This window comes from Calypte anna, chromosome 6 (assembly GCF_003957555.1).
Source record: "Calypte anna isolate BGI_N300 chromosome 6, bCalAnn1_v1.p, whole genome shotgun sequence".
NCBI lineage: Eukaryota > Metazoa > Chordata > Aves > Apodiformes > Trochilidae > Calypte > Calypte anna.
Genome location: NC_044252.1, coordinates 21,904,907 through 21,927,210, shown reverse-complemented (window position 1 = coordinate 21,927,210; position 22,304 = coordinate 21,904,907). Strand labels below are relative to the sequence as shown.

At 40.1% G+C, this 22,304-nt stretch overlaps 1 protein-coding gene across 7 annotated transcripts in view; it reads left to right on the top strand.

The window, feature by feature from the left end:
* The window catches only part of BTRC (beta-transducin repeat containing E3 ubiquitin protein ligase), a 123,554-nt gene that overhangs the window by 39,313 nt on the left and 61,937 nt on the right, over positions 1-22,304 (top strand). For 4 of the 7 annotated variants that reach the window (XM_030453028.1, XM_030453024.1, XM_030453027.1 and 1 more), the window contains 2 exons: positions 9,352-9,429; positions 21,808-21,897. In XM_030453028.1, coding sequence (XP_030308888.1) covers positions 9,352-9,429; positions 21,808-21,897 — 168 coding nt within the window. The remainder of the gene's footprint in view (positions 1-9,351; positions 9,430-21,807; positions 21,898-22,304) is intronic. The other 3 variants (XM_030453029.1, XM_030453025.1, XM_030453026.1) reach the window with 2 other exon arrangements.

Sequence of the window (22,304 nt, the reverse complement as noted above, 5' to 3'; positions counted from 1 at the left end):
AACTGTGCCTGAAGTTAACTGAGTGTGGGAAACAGAATTTGGGGTTTGTTCCCCCACACTGTCATTTTGACTTTGGACAGATAATTTCTGCTTCATACCTTTGTTTTGTACATCCTTCCTGTTCCCTGCAATGAAAACTAGGGTGGAAAAAACACTAAGAAACAAACAGTACTGCAAGGCAGCAGTGTGGTTGAATTAGATGTTGGGAACAAGAAAGTCGCAGCTCTAAGAAAAGGGTGTGATGAGAAGTGGAAATCTTTTTGTTCTGCTCACCGGAAAAGCTCAGAATGAGAGTTTTTGAAAGGAAAAATCAAAAATAAGTGTAGGCAATGACCAGGGATTGAAAGTGAAAGGGATTTTATAGTGAAACCAGTGAGACAGCATTGGTCCTTTGAGGGAGGTAGTGAGAAGTTAGGAAAAATGCTTCGGAAAGACTTGAAATCTACAGCAAAACTAGCCAATTTTACAACCCATTTCTTGGAGCACTTGCAGTTCCTATGCAGATGAAGCTGTAATAAATACTGTACAAAAGAAAGTTAATCTGTATCTAGAGAATTTTAATTAAATAAAAAGTTAAAAAGACCCAGCTCCCTGGATCCATTTTGTCTTGCTAACTCTTGTTAGTACTAGAAATATGTTTTGACATCTTTTTTGGATGTTGGCTTGTGTTCAGATGTTCAGGAGCCTGTAAAAAGCTGATTATGTGCTCCCCTTCCCCCCCCTTACATATAGGGGGGGAAAAACCCCAAAACCCTGTCTTATTCCAGCATACAAAAGCACTGATAAAAGCTATCATTTTTGGGAGGGGGAGGAAAGAATTCTGTGAGCTGAGAATGTATGATTTCAAACTTCACGATTTTATCACCCCTGGGAGGAGTGTTGAAAATTACTTTTATGAAAGGAATGTAGCAAGATGAAAGCAACAAAGGGGGAGCTGAGCCCTGATTGATCCTGTTCTTCAAAAAGCTTCTGTTGCATGCAAAATCCCTCCTCCTGGAGTATTTGTGGGCACAACTCTGCAGTCTGGCAGAGAAATTAACTTTAGCTGAAATTGCTAGAAGAAGAATTTGAGCAAGAATTTAAAAGATTTCTCCAATCTTTAAGGTCATACTGAAGAATAGAAAGGGAAGAAATCTCTTTTAAAATTCAGTGTGGGGAGCAGATATGCAGGATAAGCAACTTGTGAGAGACAAACCAAAGCATAGTGTTAACGAGATTCAGAACAAGTCCTGACACCAGTCTTACATAAATGGTCTGCTTGGATATTTGGGAATATACCCATGTTATGTGTAGCGTAAGGCTAATTGGACACTTTCTTCTGTGTTTTTGGGAATATGGGCTTTCTGTTCTTAAAAAGCTGTAGATAGCTTTGAACTACTATAAAAACTTGGAGTACAAGATGTAAGCTATAAAATCATGCACAGAAAGTGCAAGCTATAAGAACATATGTATAACTGTGAAGGTGCTGATCGATTTGTACTATTTAGGAAAAGAAATTCTGAGACAGACCTGGCTGTGAAAAAATGCAAATAATAAAATTCAACTAGAGGTCCTTGAGGCTTCTTAAGCTCTAACCTTGTTATGAGAAATGGGATGTTGAACTGCCTAATGCAGATGTCTGTGAGTTACAAAAATAACCAGATGTCCTGATTAGCAGAAGCAAATGTTCTGTCCTTAATCCACGTAAAATTATATTCAAAGGCTCTCCGGATGTAATACTTGTGTAAATAAGATACCAACAAACATTGGAATAGAAAGGGCCATTGGCCAACTAGCTTCCAAAGCTTGAAAGCTTGAATATTAAAAACAAATTTACCACTGCTGACTCTCCTAAATTCACAGAACAGAAATGTTAAGCAGGGCTGCTTCCCAGGGAATGTGGAAAGACTGTTCTCATTAGCTGTATTTTCTCTCTCTCTCTATTATTTGAGGAATGTGTATGAAGTGAAGCTAGCTTTTAAAAATTTCCCTAAATTGCTTGTTCCCAGCACCTGGATTTCTGTTGAACAAAAAGACTCGTGCTCTTCAAAATGCATCTGTTCTTTAGATCTTTGATTTTTGTGCTGGCTTTTGGTATTTTAACACTAAACTAAATTTATTGTTCTTCTGGTAATGTGAAGACATCCCACTTAAAGACCCATTCTTTACAACCAATAATTAATAAATTAAATAACTAGGTAAGAAACTTTCCTTGATATAATGAAGCTCCATTCAAGTCTCATTGCTTTGAAAAGGTATGTTTTTCTAATCACTGACTAGAATGAAAAATAAGAAAAAATATGAAGGATATATTTTACAGATGTTAAAAACAAAATTTTGTCCTGATTTTCAAGTGCAAAAAAGGTTGTTGAAACTTTTGTTATAATTTACAGTGCTAGCATAGACCAAACTGGGACTTGTGTGGACATGCATGTGTGTGTCTGGTTGGATGAGCAGTGTTGTACTTTTCCATTTTCACTGCTGTCAGAGCTTCAAATTTAAGATTTTAGCTTATAGTATGTGCCTGATATGCTCGTCTGAATTGGAACTTCATTTCTTTAGACATTGACACAAGTGCTCCAGGTGGGTGTGGAGAAGTCCCTATCATGGGGAGTTTATAAACATATTGGAGGAAAAAAAACAACAACCCAGGATTCTCTGCAGCTAACAGGATAATATATACATAATCATGATGCATATGTACATAGCACTCTGCGGGCACTGAACTGGAAGGGCAGTTTAGCTTGTTTCCTTTCTTTTTCTGATATTGGTTGCTGCAAGGCAGGCTGCATTTTCTCTGCCCTCTCCTTCCATCATTCTAATGCCTAGAATTGTGAAAGTACAATTTAAATTTCAAGTTGTATGAGCTGGGAAACTTGTCTGTGCCTTCATTCTGGGCTGAAGTCACCCCCTTGTGCCTACACACTGCAATTTATGGTATCCTCTAAAAGGATCTAATCTTGGTGAATGTTCAGTGTAGCAAATGCCAAAGAGGAATGGGGTCTGATACTTATCTCTGCATTTTCATTGCTGTGGATCTCCCTGTGTGTTACAGCTGTCATTTTTGTTTTATCTGCCCAACAGAGAGCAAATTGCCTTCAAACTTGCAGCTTTCATACTTGTTTTTCTTAAAGAACATTATTAGTGCTAAGGACTGCTTTTATATATTGTAGAGACTAGCCAAATAAGCATGGATTTGAACATTTTGGGCCTCATGGTAGAAGAAAAAAGGAGGGGAGCTATTCTTAAATGTTTTTAATGGATGTTAGATGCATTTTTTTTAAACTGTAATACTGCTTTCAGGCTGACACTGGCTATGCCAGGATTCATCCTAGCACTGTTTGAAATGGCTGAGATATTTACAAACTGACAGATAGCATTTATAAAATCAGGATGCTGACAGTCCCTTAACGATAGCAATGGGCTTGGACTCATCTATCACTTACAAAGGTTATTGGAAAGAGAACGTAAGGCTTATGTGTGCCTCTAGTCCTAGACTGGCAGTTATTTTTACATGTCTCTCTCATTTTCTCTCCTCCCTCCATTCTCCTCCCCTTTTCAGTCCACTCTGGCTGACATGGGCATCAGACAATCACAGCTAATTTCTCCATACCTTTACCCAATGATTCCTTGTCCTGTTTCCTGGAAACAACTGATGCAAATTAGAAGACAGCTGACTTTGTAGCATTTTGGGGCAATCCCCTTTCCCCCCTGGCTCCTCCTCGCCTAAACAAGACACACATCCTGACTGCTGGCAGGCTGCTGGATTGAATTGGGAAAGAACAGTGTGCATTGACTGACAGACTTAACCTGGGGCTGGGAGGGGGTTAGGCAGACCTTCTGCTTCCTTCTCCTTTCATATAACACCAGTCTGCTTGCAGAATGCTGATGTACCTACTTTATTCAGTGGCTCCCTCTTGCCTGTGACAGTACCCCTCTGTCCTTGGTGAGGAAGACCGAGTGCAGCACAGGGACACTTCAAGAGACATGAAGGAAGATGACAGTTATTTTCAAGCTGTGATAAAATGCTGCATTCACTCAATGCACCTAAGAGCTTGAGGGTCAGGTTGTATCAATAGTTTGCACTGGAAAAGGGGAAATGTACTATTTCATTGGTGAGTGCTAAAGCATCTATTTTTGTGAGGTAACAAATACTGAGACAGCTACATCTGGCATCCAGTTTGCCCTTGAAGCATTTACTCTACTGTAACTGTTTGGACACTGTGTTCCCACTGTATTATTTGCTTAGAGACCTGAAATACCCAAGTAGATTTCCTTCATGGAGTTGGTTCTGCTGATACCACTAAAAATGCACCCTGGCCTGACTTCTGTTCAAGCTGATGTATACACATGCAATGGCTAGAGTGAGACTTGATTGGCTTGAGGGGGTCTATTTATCAGGCAACTCAATTAAAATACAGACTACACATGACATCAAATTTGTAATCATTTTTCCACAGCAAGCAAGCGTTTTCTGTATTGGATGCAGGTGTTTAAAGCAATAGTGTGTTTTAAGGGCCAGTGCAGCACAAATTCTGGCCTTTGGGATAATGACAAGTGTTTTGCCTGCATAAACAATATATATTTTTTTTCCCTCCCTGCGGTCCACACACACCTAGTTTCCCTCAAGCTCATCATCTCTGTCAGGTTAATCAATAGGCACCGTATGGCAGTGGGTCAGTAATCAGTGTCATCGTGCCTTTAAATCGTGTTGAAAATTTGCTTAAAGCCTGGGCCAATTAACATCGAGATGATGAATGGATGGGTAGATGGGAAGAGCCTGGCGCTCAGGGGCTTTGTGAGAAGGAGATGCTCAGCTGTTGAGCAGCAGACACCAGCGAATAAAATCAGCCATTCATGTGAGCTCAGTCCACCCACTCTTAATGATAATGTCAATCTAGCAAAATATATACACATTGGAGTTGTCATGAGTTCATAAATCAAAGGAGTTTGTCAAAGGCATTCAGATTAACGAGGCAGCAGCAATAACAAGTCAAATTTGCATAGAGAATTGCCCGAATCTCAGTAAATTATGATCCTGTTTTTCATTTGATTATTTGCTAATGTCTCAAGAGGGAAAATGATTATATTAGCATGCAAAATCTACTCCAGAAGTAGAAATCTGAGGTATAGCAGACCAGCACACGATGACAATTAATCAGTTTCTGCATACTAGCATAAACACGCAAGGCCCAGAAATGAACTCCTTTTTTTATTATTATTTCTCCTTGCTACTGATCCAAATGGTTCAGCTTGACAGAGACTTTATATTGCTTTAACAGTGTTCTGAATTGTGCCTGCAGGCAAGACATAGTTATGCAGCTATAACCAACCTATCCATCTGCCAACCAGATTGGAATTCTCCTATCCAAGGCTTCCATTAACCCCCACTGACAGCTCCAAACAGGATTAAGAATTTGAAAGCATAAAAAATAGTTGTGCTCTTCACATAGACACAAGCTTCTCCCCCACCCCCACCTCCCCACACTTGGGAAAAGGCTGCACCTGTACTCATTTATAATTAGTGCAGGGCAGAACAGCACCAAAGAAAACCTCCCCCAGTTGGCAGGGGTTTGATTTCCACCAGGACAAGTGAGGCGGTACTAAAGGTAGCTCTGCCCAATTGGTAGTCCCTAGGAGTGCATTTCTCTGTGTATTAGATCTCATTCCCAGCAGTGTTTTGCTGGGCTGTGTGCGCAAAATACTGCATGTCATCTCCTGTCAAATGCTTCAGTCTAGGGATTCCGTATGCATTGTAGCATGTTGTGTTTAGTGGTGGAGGAGGCTTCATGGTGAGAGTTAAATAGTAATAATTTCATAGTGGTCTTTAAGGCAACCTGCCATGGAGTTATGTGCTGTTAATTACAGGCAGAAGTTTTAAATGCAAATCAGATTTAAAAGGATCTCATTACAGACTGTAGCCATTTTAGGGAAAATGAGCTATGGAGGGCAGAGCCCTTTACAGGAACCTTCCTGACAGAGGGAAATTGTGAAGTTTACAAGAAATGTGAGCTTGGGTTTCCCAGCCTCTCTCCCAATGTTTCCACTGTCATTCTGTGACCTTGGGCAAAAAAATTATTTTACCTGTTTGTTGAAAAAGGGAAGGGGGCAGGGGGTGTATGCAGTATTTTCCCACCAAGATTGATCAGTTTGTGCTTTGGAGATTTCAGCACTTTGTGTCTTGCTTGTACTTGTTCAAAAGAAGAAACCCCTGCATGTAAGCGCAAACGCTTTTGGCCTGCTTGACAGTAGTGTGAAGGAAGGCTTGCATGCAGGTTTTAAACATTTTCACTGATGGGACTTTTCAGCTTGCTGTATGCACTGGTTTTCTTCACATTCTTCACCCTAACAAATTCCATTATTCCTCTACTACGTATCAACTACAGTTGCTGCAGATCTTTAATATTCCTTGTGAGTACACCCAACTTACCGTCTGGATACCAAATGCTTCTTTCCAGTTCTTTGCCCAGGATGTGTATTTCAGTAACCACAAGAGGGTGCTCAGAGTAGATCCTCCCTTTGTCTGCCTCTCTTGTGGCTGAGAGCATCACCCAAGTCCCGCTGAAGCAAACCTTATTCTGACCTCGCACATGTTTATCCCTCCTCCCACCTTGTTCAGCAAGAAGAAATATATAGATGTACCGTTTCAGTCGATTACATTATGCTCTTGCCATGGCGTAGTGTTGCCCTATCAAGTGAAATTCACTTCCATGAAGCTACAGTTAGTCCTGAAATATGCAGGGTCTTGTACCTGCACCTGAATTGATGGGTTTCCGATTCCTGAGAAATGAGCGGGAGTTACAAACATCTGTGCTTTTTCTTAAGTATAATGCTTTCCAGTCATTCTGTCTTCACCAAGCGTAACTTACTTGTCGACAAAAGTGCATGAGCAGCGCTCCTCTTTAATAGTCTGCTGTCGGGGCTGCTGTGTTGGTGCTGTAGGATGGTGAGACGCCAAGCTGTGAACCACCATATGCACTTGGCAGTCTTTGTCTGGTCTTTGTTCAGCCAGCCTCTTAGCCTTGCCACCTATAAAGATAATGAATGCAAAGTGGTCCTCTGTTTACTCTTAAAATCAGGCGCTAAGCTTAAAGAAAAAGTAGATAACTTGATGCTTTTCAGTAACTAGGAATTTCAAAATAAGGGCTGACACTTCACCAGCAGCACTGAGTTTCCTGCTTTTTCCTGGTTTTTGAGGGAAGATCTTTAATGGCTTTGAAAAGTGAGAAGACTGTAAGACTGCACTGTTGTATGAAGATTCCTTGGAAGGGGAAATTGTTTTGGCACTTACTGTGAGGAATGGGGTGGATGTTGAAAAAGCATCCAGAAATAGTAAACAACCCCCTCACCCACCCATCCTCCTCCCAACCTGCATTCACCCAACCTAAGGTATTTCCTGGAAATTTATATGAACTCACCTTAGATTCTTGTATGTCTTGCATTTCATCTCTTTCTCCAGAGGACTAAAAATTAGCTCCTTATTTGAGTTAACCACTTAGTGAACTGTATCTCATGAGCAAAAAAGAGCAGGTTTAGTGCTTGACCTTTCTTATAGGAGACACGTGATTCTAGCTTGTATGTTTTTATGATCACAACCCTTTCAAAGCTGGTTGTAATGTAATAACTTGGTTGTGGCCGAGGACTTGTATGAAAACTTTTAAAAGCTGACCTCTTACACATTTATCAGGCCTGATTAGGATTCATTCCTGTTATAAAATTGTGGCCATGGCATTCTAGGTTTCATGGTGTCTTGCAAGTTCTGTATCTCGTGTAAAAAAAAAACAAAGTCACTTGTTGGTTTGCAAGCCTTGATTTACACAGCATCCTCCCAACCAGTTTATTCCATGCCAAGTGGGGCATTTGTTGTTGTGTTTCCCCCTCTGTATCTGCCATTTCTCAGCAGCTTCCACCCGTGCCCTGCCTCCTGGCAGTGCTTTTTCTTCCACCACACCACACCCGCAAACCTGAGCTGCCGAGCCAGCGCCCGGTCACGCAGCACTGCAGTGGGCACGCCAGCGCACGGCTCTTCTGACGGCTCCCCGCAGCCTGCTTGCTTTCTGCTGGCCCTGCTCTGCCACGCTGCCCGTTCACAGGGCCCAGCCCCTCCCACGCCAGCAGATGCCACTTCTGTCTTCTGAGGTGTAGGTCTGGAAGCTGGCTCTGCAAGGAACCCGGCAGAGCCGCGCTCAGTGAAGGACAGGTTATTTGGGGGACGAGGTGCAGTATGCCAACTTCTGCATTAAAATACTCACTCTGGAGCTTGTCTGCAACTCTCTGGAAAACCACCCTTTTCCTGGCAGAGCTCTCTCAAAGCAGTTTTTCTGTACCTCTTTAAAATCTGTTTGGTTGCTTACTGCTGAATGTGCAGGAATGCAGCCCAAGGCTATGAATACTGTGGTGGTCAGACTGATTTTAGATGTGTGTGTGTGGGGGAATCCCCCAGAGTTGGATGTCATTACTTGGTCAATTACTTGCTGTGGCTGAACCCATGCAAAGGAACTCGGTCTTACAGAGTAGCTGACTTTGGCAGTGAGGACAGGATTCTCCCCACATACCCAGCAGTTTTTAACCAAATGTTTGCTACAGACCCTGTGTGTCCTGAGATAAACTATAGTGTGTCTTCACTCTGAAGTGAACGATAACTGATTTTAATAATGAGGCTAACAGGACAAAAATCTTCTGGTGGTCTTTCTTACCTGTGCTGGAAAAGCCCTGCTATGTCTTCTTGTCCACCTTCTGTTGTTTCACTGATGCTCTTTTTCTGGAGGTGGCAGCTTAAGTTTTGGAGCATAAGTCCTTCTAGAAATTGTATTTGCATGTAGAGTCAGGGGCAGGAGTGAAAAACATAGCCATGATACCATATACTACCTAACAATAATTCTTCTTAAGGATCTCCTGACAACCTCTTTTGCCAGAATTTAGCTCTATCATAATTCCTTCATGAGTTTTTGGGAGCCAGGCAGCCTCAGAAAAATTAATAATTGTTAAGTAGATTAAAAGCATAAGAGCACAGAGGACAGTTGCACCATTAACAACCTTTTTGTTTTCAATAGGTTCCACTGTTTTAAACAGTTATTCTGGGGTGCTCCCACCACCGTTTCATGTTTTTGAAGTGGCTGTTATCAGTAGTTTCAGAATAAATCCCCAAAGCACAGGCTTCTTCAACAGATACCTGCACAGTGGTACATTGTGTTGAGGAAGAGAAATTTTTTCTCTGACATAGCAAACTCTTTGGCTTAAAAGGACAAGTTAGCCTCTGGTATGTGTATGTGTGAAATACTACAGCTTATGTAGTACAAATATTCTGTTTCTTTTCTCGTCGCAGAGTATATTAGGGATAAGAACTGAATTAAAGCTTACTTTCTTTCACAGAATTCCTCTGAGAGAGAAGACTGTAATAATGATGAGCCCCCTAGGAAGATCATTCCTGAGAAGAATTCACTTAGACAGGTATGTGATCAGTCTCTTTAAAAACGCAATAAAACTTTCTATCTATTTGAGTCCTTAAATTGTTCTGGAAGCTGCAGACTGACTTGTGCTCATCAAAATCCTCTTTTCTCCTTAGAAGTTTGAAAGAATCACATTGTACCCAGAAAAATCAGACGCATAGCTTTAGCTTTCTGAAGAGTCTGATGACTCTTCCTAAGGAAGTCTAGATTTCTGCATAGTGCAGTCATCTGTGGCTCTCTAGTGTTACTTTTCTCCATTTGGTGCTCATCAAGATCTCTTCAGCCTTTTTTCTGTAATCCTTCTTTGTCATTAGTAGTGTGATTTACCTTGCTTCAGATCACACATTTGAGAACCATAAGATGTTCTAGAACAGTTAAGTTTTTCATTACCCTTGAAGATAAATTTTCTTGGAGGTAATGCAGAGGTTAATACCTGAAAAACTACTTGCTTTTGTTCCTTCAACACTCATATAAATTACTAATGGATAGATAGAGGAAAGAGTGGCCTGATAAAACATGATCTTTTTGCCTTTTATATATAATAAAGCAAACTTCTTATAAATTCAGAGGAATCACTTTTTAAGTCCTCGTGGCCAATGAGAGGGCCTTGTGTGTGATTTCTGGGAGATTTAAGTTGGATTTAATGATCTCTGATCCTGCTTTACATAGCACCTTGCTCTTTTCTTCCTACTGCAACCTTCAGGCAGCAGAAGCAAAAATATGTCCACGTGTCTGCTGCCTGGTGTATTAGAGTAAAACCATTGATGAAGGTAACTGAAGTGAATAGCCCAGGCCACACATTGCTACAGAAACAACAATGTCAGGAAGAATAGGGTGGCAATACACTGTTCCACTGCTGCTGTTTCCAAGAGGAATTGTGGGTCAAAGCCCTGGTAAAGAAAGGAATATCTTTTTGATACAATATGTTTGTGCTGAAAGTTGTTTTTTTGAGGGGTGGTGGAATGTTTTTTTTTATTTCAGTGTTTTCATTGTTTGTTTGTTGTTGCTGTTTGTTTGTTTCTTTCAATAATGTGTTGTGTTAGAAATGGTTGATTTTGTAGGAATAGGTGTCATGTGAAGGACTGCCTATGGTTAAGATAGGTCCATCTAATAGACATAGTCCATGTAAGTTTTAGAAAAGGGCAATATGCTGCGATAATGAGTGAGGTCCCAGATACTGCAGAGAAAATTACCTTGTAGAATTGATTAAGTATGTTACAGCAAACTTAAAATATTTTTGGTATTCAGCAGCAAACAACAAGAGATAGAGGGCAAAGCTACCAGGTTCCTAATCTGTGTCCCCAGGGTAGCCAACAAGGTTCCTAGCACACCAGGAAAGGTTTTTTTCATCTTACTAATGGCAAGCCTTCAGGTTCAACAAGATAAGGCATATATCTCTTCTCCAAGAAAAAGTTCAAAGTAAAAGATGTTAACTCACAAGAAACACAAGTTACCTGTTGTTTATGCCTTCTCATTTCACTAAGTCCTTCCTTGTGATTATTGGTTAGAGAGAAGACAAATACTTAGGACCAGTATTCTACAGATCAAGAAGGCATGGTTTCTTGAGCTGAATTTCCTTTCCCTTATATTTCAATCAGCTGAGGTATTCTTAGTGTCCAGGGAAAGCTGTCTTTCCCACAGCCCACAGGTCATTGTAACCAAAATGCCTAGATACCAAAAATACACCTAAAAAACCCACTTGTGCTATCCAAATATTTCATATTGGCAGTAATTCTCATGGACTTTATGACAGTTAACTGTGTTTCAGGACATTGTTGAGATGCTGTATTAGCCTTCATCTTTGTGTCCAGTCTTTACAAAGACAGGACAAAGTTTTTGGGTCTTCTGATTGGTACCTGGAGCCTTTTGTGTTGAGAACAGTGTTTGTGGACAAGTTCAAGCTGGAGTCTTAAAGCAAATGCCTTTTTGTCTAGGTCATCGGGGGTGGTTGACCATAAACTGTAGCCTGTGGTAGGAATTCTGGCTCTTTATGTAGACATAAATAGAAGATGTCAGTGCATTTTAGAAGCTCAGATTGCTTCTCCATTGGTGATGGACAAGAAGCAGTGGGGAGTTTTCCAGTTGTAGGTGCAAGAAACAGACACATCTGCAGCCATGTGCGTTTTTTCTGTCCTTATCAATGAGCAGAGGCACGTGTATTGGAAAGATCTGCCTCTCTTCCACAGAGGTGTGCAAACTGGCTACACTGTCTTGTACCTGTCCATACTCTGATTATACAAAGAGATCTGACCTGCAGATGTTGTTGAAGCAGTAATACACAAAGAGTTCTGAATTCTATATTTCACTTTAGTAGAAAGATGCTAACTGGGAAAATACTGAGAGTACAATTTCATGTTTTCTGTTCCTCCCTTAAGACACTGCTGTCAAGATTTCATTATAGGGGAACCTAGACCTACATTCACAGAAGGATTGAATGTGTATATGTGGAGAAGTCTGCTTGCTTAAATGGTCTTTCCAGTGAAAGTGTCTACGTATTTTGTACTTTTTACTATTTTTAATTAATTAAATTAATGAGATGCATCAGACCACTTCAGGAAAAGTATGATGCCTTGACACGTCCAGCTGTTGACAAGTTTAAGGAAAGATGCATTACCTTTTCTTGTCTTGTCTGCTGTGCTGGTGTGCAGCCTTAGCCATAAATGTTTTCTCAGGTGGGTTTGTGAAACAGATGTGCCAGAAGATGGAGATAAGAAGAAGGTGTAATGGTTACTTAAGTGTCTGAGGTTTTAAGTAGGGGCTGAAGGCACCCATTGCTCAGTGCTATGGATCTCTTACTAGGAGAAATATGTAAATTGCAATGATTTTTGGAAAAGGGTGTCTTCAGTCTCAACAAGGTGAGCTGGGTTGTTGGGATGCTGGAAGTGGGAAGCTCAGCCACTTAGGTGCATGAGGGGTAGGAAGGCAGGAGAGATGTGGAGATTAGCACTGGGAAAGGAAACAGAAAAAGTCAATGAAGTTAGCACTGTTGGCTGGAACAGTGTAAATATCTAAGATATGACAGTAAGGATGCAAACATTCAGTTCTTGTTTAGTGCTTGATATGACAAAATTAAATTTTGAAGGGATAAACCAAAAATCATAGTATGAAAACAAACTTGAGAAAAAACAATGACAAGTGGCAAAAGTTTTTGGCAACTTTATTTAAGCTAACAAACGAATTTTCACACTGCAAAGTTATAAATTAATTTTAATAGGCTGATCCAGATGGTCCATTTGGAAAATGGATTGCTTGATCTGTTGAAAATTAAACTAAATTTATCTCTCTCATACTTCAAACTGAAGTAAGCATGAGAAGAGTGCCCATTAAGTCCAACTCATACAGATGGACCGGCAGGTCACACATGGGACTAATCTGATTCATTTTAAAAATAAATGCATGAGTTATTGAATCAGGTTTGTGTTTTCAAGCCCTGCATATGTGTGTGTGTGTGTGTGTGTGTGTGTGTGTCGCCCTTTCAAAGGGACTTGCAAATGCTTCAGTGCCTTTTTAACCTGTGTGTTTCCATTTTAATTCAACTTCCTTGCCAAAAAACATAATTAGTTTTCAGTACCTATCATTTAGTGTTAGACCCAAACACTAGATTGATTAGGTCAGGCATTTGTTATTTTAAGGGCTCTGTCTCCATTCTTCATTTATGAAGAACACGAGCTCAATAGTCTTGGGGAGAGAGCTGGCCTTTAGAAACTGGGAAGGGGAAGCTCTCTGGGGGCCCCTCCAGCCTTTTAGCTTCTGGGTGTTTTTAACAGAGCCATGAATGCAGATTTGTAAATTTATTGCAGTGCCATCTGTTTTTTTTTTTTTTTTTTTTTTAGGAACCGTATTATTGTTGGCTCGTATCTGTCTATTGTGGTGGTCACTCCCCGGGAGCTTGCCCTCAGAGTCCCAAGAAAAGTGATGAATAGTGGGGGTCAGCATGAATAGGTCACAGGGCAGCTGTCCAGGGCTGCCCTGAACTTGATTACCCTGCTGGTTTTTAAAGATGAGGGGCACAATGCAGGTTGTTTAAAAGCCTCCCTCCCTTCTCTTCAGTGCAGCAATAATGAAGTGCCTTTTGCTGCTGTGGCTTGTCTGTGGGTGAAGGTGCCTTGTGGGGAAATGCTGGCAGCGGCGAGGCTGCCGCGCTGTACCTCCTGTAAGCCTCACATTGGACTCTGCTGTCTCTCTGTTAGCTTCCAGATGGAAGTCCGGGGGAAAAAATCCCTGTCTGTTACCCCATTCAAACAGGCCCCTTAGCGTTTTCAAGAATTTTTCCTCTTACTGCTTTGGCATGGAATATTACCTCAATTCACTCTTACAGATTAGAGATAATTTTGCAAAATTACATGTAGCACCTAAAATATGCTCTAGGCGCTATTTCAAAGTTAAAATAGGCACAGTCTGATCTTAAGAATTTAAAGCCAATATACAAGCAAACTCTAAGAACTGGAAAGTGGCTGAGGAAGCTAGAGCAAAGGAAAACCAAAAAGTAGCAGCCATCAACCATTTACTCCCAGCTGATAACCTCATCCTGCTGCTTAGGGCTCCTCTTCAGGCATATTTCTCCTCCTCAAAGGTATTTCTGCCAGGCAAAGTTGAAGCCCTCTTTATGACTGGTGGGGAGAGTTGCATACTGAGGGAGGGAGTGAGGGTCCTTCAGCTCCCTCCCTTCCTTCAGGGAAGAAACTGCAGTTCAAATTTGCCTTCTGTTGGAGAGCTGGCCAAGGCAGGATGTACCTGGTGTGTAAAGTTATTCTGGTTACCCTATCTTTTACTCTGTTATTGCCTCTTTGTAAGGTTTAATAGCATCCGGAACTTTCTAGAAATGCATTCTTAGTCTTACTTTTAAGATTTTTCTTTTCTGCTTATTTTTTTTTTTACTGAAATAAAAATGAAAAATAATTTTCATTTCTACGTGAGAATTAATGCATGTTAAAAAAACTAGCCAAAGCGTGGGTTGTGCCATAGTCTAAGTTACAATGGGAATGCTGCCTCGTGGCGGAAAGGCCACTGGGCTCTTTCAGCATTACTGCTAATAGGAATCTGTCACCCTGCTGCATTTCTGCATTCCTCTGTAATTGAGTAAATTGCAAGTGTTGTCTGCTCCCTCCACCCTTTGTGTCCATGTCCACTTACCATCCGAAGAACGTGGGCAGTGATAAATAAAGCTCTGAACAGGGCTCTCAACTCTTTGAAAGCAGCATGTAGCCAGCCCCCTAGTTGTATTTCTTTAAGTGTTTATATTTTTCTGTATTCTTTCTCTTGTGTGACTGGAACCCTGGGGATCCAAAGCCATGAGAGAGGCCAAGAAGCTAACAAAGTAGCTGTCCCCTTGTTAGCTTGTTTCTTTCTTCTTTAAAAAACAGGATGAAAACCATCTGGCTCAGGGCATTACATTTTCCTCCCCCGTGCACCTCTATAGATGAAGAGTTTCACCTGCAGAGAGGGTTTACATTGATTAGGGAGGGAGCAGTAATTCAAGCCTCCATCCACTTCAGTGATACTTTGCAGTCTTTAAAGGTGTTGACCCATTGAGTTAAACTGTCAAGGGAGGATAAAAAAGGATCTTCATCCCGGGAGGTAACAGCTGCCAGGTTTTCAACACCTTGCACGCTGCTGGAAAAATGTCACAAATTGTCAATGGAAAGAAAAATCACTTGGCTGCCATCTTCCCTTAATGATGTGCCTTATAAAATGAAAGATTTAGGGGTTTAAAAATCAGCAAGTGGCTGTCTGGAAAAAAAAATAAATATGTCCTGGGGTTTCTTGGACAATGGGCCCAAGAAGATGTATCCTGAAAGACCACAAATAAAACATCTAACTTGGGATAACTGAATCTGATTGAGGTGATCATGATTATCTTTGCACAGTGGGCAAGAGGGAAGTGAAAGCAGCAGCACACAAGTCTAACATTATCATGCTTGTATTTAAAAAAAAAAAAAAAAAGTTTGATTCATAAGCCACTGAACTGAGAGAAGACATACTGTATTTCTGCTCTTTTGAGGACAATTTGTTTTCAAGCAGCTACCAGATGGCTAAATACCACGACATTTCCTTTTTCCCCTTTTTTTATATCTTTTCTTTAACAAGAGACCTAGTTCTCCTTCTCTTTGTTTTCACTTGTTTTAATGCTTAAGTCACTGAACAGCCCTGTGGTGTTTGGGCATTGTAGCATACTCTTTTTTTGTTCCCCTCCGCCCTTGCATTGATGGATGAGGAAAAAAAGATCTTCAGCTTTAATGTAATTTCAGATAACAGGCAGACTGGAGTAAGGCTTTTTGTTTGTATTGTCTTGAGGTTTTTTGTTCTAGGGGCCTTTTTTTCTGTTTATTTTAGGTAAGTCATTTTAATTGTACTGAGTAATTAGAAGGTACACACAGCCAAGGGAGCATTGTTATGGTAATTGCTAAAGAAAACCCACTCCCCAACTACCACTGCCATGTGTTGAGACACGTCTTCCCTCTAGTGGCAATATTAAGGACTCTGGCTTTCTAAGTCGGCAAGGTGTAATTGCAATATGACAAACTGTGCTTCAGGGAAAATCCAGTAAATGATCTAGTTTTTTGTTTGGCTGGTCTTTATTTTGTCTTACGACCTTCTGTGGAGAGACTACCCTTCCCACAGCTGGGCTAGGGATAAAAAAAATTTCATCTTAAGAAAATAATCGCAGTGAATCCTGGGTAATGTCTTGCAGCTTGACTTAATTCCAGTCTTCTTTTTAATTACCTGTTTATAAAATGTTTTTAAATTTGTTGAGATTACTTAATTCTTTCAGAAGAAGCACCTCATTTGAAATAAATAAATAAATTGCATTTATTGTAAATAGTCCATGTGAAAGACCTTTAAAGGCTAATTAATGCAAGTCTCCTTAGACTCTAAGTAAGATGAAAGTGATCTTTCCAAATCTGCTGGAGTGATTTGTTTATATAACTTCCCACTTCTGCTGAATTCTTCTGAGTCTAATAACTTTTTTTTGTAACCGTTTGGCAATTTGTGCTTAGCTACAAAAGCCCTTGTTCAAAAAGAACAGTTTAATAATCTTTTCCCTGAAAATTACTTGAAGGGAGGGTATGGGTTTTTCTTTTTGCTCTGTTTTTATTAGTGTTATCTTTCTCTGATAAATCATGTAATTATTAACTACTGGGGGGGGAATCTTATTGAACTCCTGGGTTGCAGCTTCTATTAAAAAGTGGAGTTTTGTTCAGGGACTGGGGATTCTTGAAATAAATGGCCAAAGAAATGAATTTCAGTTGGCAGAAAAGCTGGTATACACAGACACACAGGGTTCTTCCTGGGGTTTGAGACTTTAGGTTGGCATTCAGCATTCATCAGGACTACACAGACAAGAGTAGAAATGTTTGAATGTTTATGTCAAAGAGCAGGATATGCTTTCTTAAAAAGAAAAATGTAACACTTAGGGAAAGAGATCTGATACAGCTCTGTCTTGAGTGAACCATAGTCTAGCAGCTCTGTGGCATTTTAAGCCTTTGGCTGAGAGTGAATACAGGTTTGTGGTTCCCCTACTTCTGACATGATTTGGTGCTGCCATATATTGGGTTTTTTGGGTTTTGTTTTTTTTTTTTTAATTAGAGCTTGTTTTGCTGTAGGGCTCCTTAACACTGTTCTCAAACAGATTTTCCAAGGTTAAAGGAATGCAGCTTGGTAACAAGTTTGTGTCATTTTAAATATATGCCTCCCAGTAAATAAGGAGGAGCCTTGCAATCAATCCCTTTTAGTGTGTTATATGTTTCACCTGACAACTAAGCCCTCTATTGATTAACCATTACTTTGTTAGATAATCTTGTGTCATTGAAGCCACTGTAAAAATTAAACTCTTTAAAATGTTTTACCCTAGCAGCAGTGTGAAAATTGAAAACTTGTTCAGAATTACAGCCAGCTTCCACAAAGAGGGTAGTTTTCAACAGACTAGTTTATGTTTGCATGCTTTATATGCAATGTCAAAACATATAGCACTCCAAGAAAAAGCTATCTGCCCATGGCATTGAACCAGGCTACCATTTCAGACTACTTTTCCTTGGTGAAGAAACCTCTTACCTTGATGAAAGGTGAAGAGAAACTTGGAATAATTTTTGGTGCAAATTAGACAAGATTTGTAAAAGGGTTGAGCTTTAAAGGTGATCTTGAGAAATCTGCTTTTTGGAGGCTTAGTTCTTGATTTGATATCCTTGGTTTTCTTCTAGGTTAGTCAGTGTTCCCACAGGCATCAGAATGAATAAAAGGAGGTACTCTAATGTTGCAGCGTACCATGAGACACCATCAGATTTTTCACCTAAAATGTAGGGCTGTACATTCTTACTTGATGATATGACATTCATTCCACTTTCACATAAACCTGCTCACTAGTAACAAGTTATTATATCAAGTAACTCGTGTATTAACACAAATCTAACTATACCAGATGAAATCAAACCTCTGTGTTCGGCAGTAATCTTGTGTCTCACAATAGCCAGTTACTGCAGCCTACAGAGAAGCATTAGGAGGGCAGCCATACAGTACTGCCTTCACAAGATACTCTCCTAGATTCTCATGACTTGACTTCACAAACCAGATGCAGCTTCTTTGCAACATTATTAGTACATTACAACCTATTGAGTAGAGTGACATTATCTCTATTTTCTCCTGGAATTCAATGGGGAACTCGACTTTCATCTATGTTTTACTTTAGACCTTTTAGAACATACTGTAGGACATAATTGTGACTCTACCCTTTTACTGTCCCATAAAGCTAATAATGCATTCTTCTGTGAGATTGTGAAAATGAGAACTTTGTAACCTTGCAAACATCGTAATGGACATTGAACTGAAGACCACTGTATGTTTTATTTTCAAATCTGCATCCTTTTAATTTTTCTTTTTCACCCACTACATTTACTGAGAAGCAGAGAGCTGCTGACAGACTAAATTGTCATCAGGTAATTTGAGACTTCCATAGTTCTTTACATAATACAATTAATATGTAAATGTTGATTCTCACAGTAAAACATGCTCTTGTCTGCTTTCTGTGGCTGAAAAGATTGAGAAGGAGGGGTTTAAGTAACGTTGGTGCGTTGCGAAAGGGCAGATAGGTATTGAGAACATGGGAATGCCATCAGATCAGTCAGACTGAATGTCCGCTTGTCAAGTACCAACCGCAGCTCTGTCAGTGGGAGATGCTGTTGAATAAGAGCAAACGTGTCTGGCTGCTCTCTGGGCTTCATTCCCTTCCTGGTCCTGCAGCATCTATCTCTGATGCACTAGAGATGTCCAGGGATATCTCTGCTGAGATGGACCTGCTCTCCCTGACTTTGTTTAATCCTTTTTTCTTCTTGCTGATGTTTCTCTCCATGCTGTCCCGAGGTAGCAGGCTCCAGAAGTTCACTGCCTGTTTTGTGAAGAAGTGTTTCATTTTATCTGTTCTTGATGAACAGTTTATGCTGGAAATTCAGCTGATGATGTTCACACTAAGGTGTACTGTGTGGATGAAAATAATAAAAATTAAGAAAAACATTGGAGTAATTGGTTGTGTCTACATTCTGACAGAGACTTAACTTTTGGATAGTGGTATAGTGAGCTTCCTTCCTTCTCAGAAAGTTCCAGAGCTTTTAGATTTAGCATTTCACGTTGTGCATTTGGACGATCTGCTCTTTCACATTTGTAAATGTGAGAGAAAGCCTGTTACTAACCCTGGCTTTTAAAAAGCTGGCTTGCTACCTGTCTTGGGAGGAAAAAAGACTGAGAAGATCTGAGTTCAGGTTATGGTTCAGTTCATGGAGCCACAGGCTTCCCTGTTGCTTTCAGTAAATGTTTTTATGGCTGAGCTTTTCATCTGTAAAGTAGAGTTAGTAGCTTTCTTCAAGTCAGAGATCCTCATAAAATCTACAGTTTAGTGGATAAGCTGTGCAGAAATACTGCTACAGGGATTTAAGGAATGAAATTGCAAGTGAAAGAAATCAGATTTATGATAAATGGGTTAAATTACACAAATGAACAAAGAATCTTATCAACTCTTCATAGTCTTTCACCTTCGGAATCTGGTTTAATTTAATGAACAGGACGCTTGTAAATTGAGGTTTGCATGGTATTGTCTGAACATCAATGCGAAGCAGATGGTGTCAGCTTTCTGTCCACCAATTGGACCACTGCATCTAAGCCATGATTTAGAATAGTTTATGCCATTCTGATCTTTCTCCTGAGGAAAAAGTGCTCTGCATTCCAGAGTGATGGTTTTATGATGTTGGCAAATATTTGCAAGAGTCTAACTTGAGTCCATCAGACTTCTGTTTGCTCGTGGCCTAATCCCAGTTTGAATTTGAACCTCCCCTGCTGAAAGATGCACTCTTCATCTTCATGGCACTTGGAACAGATTCATGTGTTTGAATTTTTCAGTTTCTCCTGAATCTAGAGTCAGAAATTGCTATCTGGCTGCTACTTGCGAGAGATACCAGTGTTATAACTTGTAAGGAGATCTGCTGGAGCCAGGATATTCTGCATTCCTGTCTGTCATGTTGTTTTCTGCTTTGAGAGCTCACTTAGAAATAAAACATGAAATGCTTGCTAGAGTGATAGGGGAGATACAGCTTCTGTGTTCTTATTTGTTTTTGTTTCGTGAAGAAGTTTAAAGAGGGTCTGTAAAGAAGAAAGGGTCTGTGATTTCCTGAATTTCCACTTTGCCAGACCAGTGCAGATCCACCTGAGCCAGGATACTGATTTCCCATGGTGGGCAGTAAGGAGTGCTTATCAGGATTATGAGAATTTAGGTGAATAATGTTATAAACTGTTTGTGAACATTTAGTTCATGTCAGTTGGTGCTAACTGTCCTCCTGAGCTGGAAGCTGTTAGGAACATTGATTTTGTGGACATACCTGCTATCACTCACATCACTTAACTCCCTTTTAATCTCTTTGCATTCTTACTCTGATGTCCTTTGCAATGTGCTCCTCTGCTGGTTTGTGTTGTTACTGCCTGCATCTTGTGCATAGTCAAGCCTGTGTCAGAGGGGCAGAAAGGGGAGATAATTTGTTTGGTGCATAGAGCTGAAGGAATCAGGCCCTGATGAGGTAGCTTTGCAGCAGAGGGTGGGGTTTAGGATCCCTTAACATGCCAGTGTTGCCCACAGGTTTTGTAACCTATGGCAGGTTTGGGGTTGAATTAGTTTCAAATCAAACAAATAGAAATCTGTACCAAGCCCTTAAAGGAAGATCTTCTGAGATTGCCAGCAAATATTGCAGGGAGAGAACTGACAGGCTGTTCACTACAAATCTTTCTGTGTCCTCCCCTTAAGGCAATCTTAAAAGTATCATGAATGTTAGTATGTTTTGCTGAGTGCTCTTGGAAATGTCTTTGTAGCAAGTTTAATTTCATTCTCTTTCATCATACTTCTTGGATTTTCCCCAAACAAATGTTTGAGGTAGCAGCATCATCTCCATGGTCCACTTACTACTCTTGAACAGGGCAAGTTTGTGCTTGCTTTTGGGCTGCTACTTTTGCTTGGGAGTAGTTTTCTGTAAATAGTGACAGGGAATAGGGTTTTAATCTGATACTGGCATTCTTAAGTGCTACTATACTCCTCCTCTTGCCAGAAAATGTGAGTTTAAGCAAGTAGTAACTAAAAAGGTGTTGAAAGGGAAGGCAGGCTCCATTAGAAACTCCTGAATTCTTCAGGTGTCTTAGTTCAAGTAGCCAGATCAACCAAAGCATAATTTTAAACACTCTTTGTAAGCACTGTTTGTATGCTTCCCTTAAAAAAGGGAGAGACTATGAGTAATGAGCTGTGCAAAGACTCTGAAGTCTGCAGTCTCAGCTGAGGGTATCCTGAGCAGGACAGTGTATGATTTAAAAAACAAAAAAACAAAAAACAAAAACCTAAAACATTCTGCTTTAAAAGGAGAAGCTTTCAAAAATTGGGAAGATTAAATACAAGAAGTGAGATTTAGTTTGCATTTTCTCCCTTGTGAGCATAACTGTTGTACTGTCCCCATGTATTTTCACTTGCTGAAGATAGGGGATGTTTATTAATAATTGACACACACTGTGGCAAACTAGCATGTAGAAATCACCTTGCTTTATTGGTTTGGTTATGCAGCATTTTGTGAAAGATCAAAAAACTGAGATAATTTGTGGGTTTTTTTCATTTTTCAAAGGAAAAGAGGAGGAAAAATATTTTTCTTTTCTTGCATCTCAAAGCTATAAAATTGTTCGTAGCTTCTTAGAGCACATCCATGCCCTCAACATAGGCTTTTGCTGTAGTTTATTTTGGTTTGAAATGTTTACACCTTGGGAAAAGGCAAATGTAGTAAAGTTGTTGTGGGTTCCTGTGCCAAGAATGTGGTGCCTGAAAGAAAATCGTGTTCTTCTATTCATAACCATTTTAATCTTTCTGCAGACCTACAACAGCTGTGCCAGACTGTGCTTAAACCAGGAAACGGTATGTCTAGGAAGCACTGCTATGAAGACTGAAAATTGTGTGGCCAAAGTAAGTAAAAGAATAGCTTTGATTTTCAGGGTTTTATAGCAGATTATTCATTGTTAATAAAGGAAAAGGTCTTATTAGCTGTTACAGTCGGAAAAAATATTTCAACAGAAAACATTTTGGGTAGGTTTTTCTGTTCTTCAGTGTAGAGTTTTCAGACTTGCTGTTTCTGTATTGCAAATGATTACTGGGGTCCTGAGGTGCCTAGGATTGAAGGGTTCATTCTGCTCTACAAGCAATAGGCTTTTCCAGTGGGATGGCCTGTGCCTGCCATGTAATTCACTGTGGCAATTTGAAATGTTAAACATCCATATATATACACTAAAAACACTGTATGTGAGCTCTTTTTGTCATAGTTCCCTTTCTTAGCTACCAGAAGGAAAGTGCAAAAAAAACCCCAAAAGATCTTT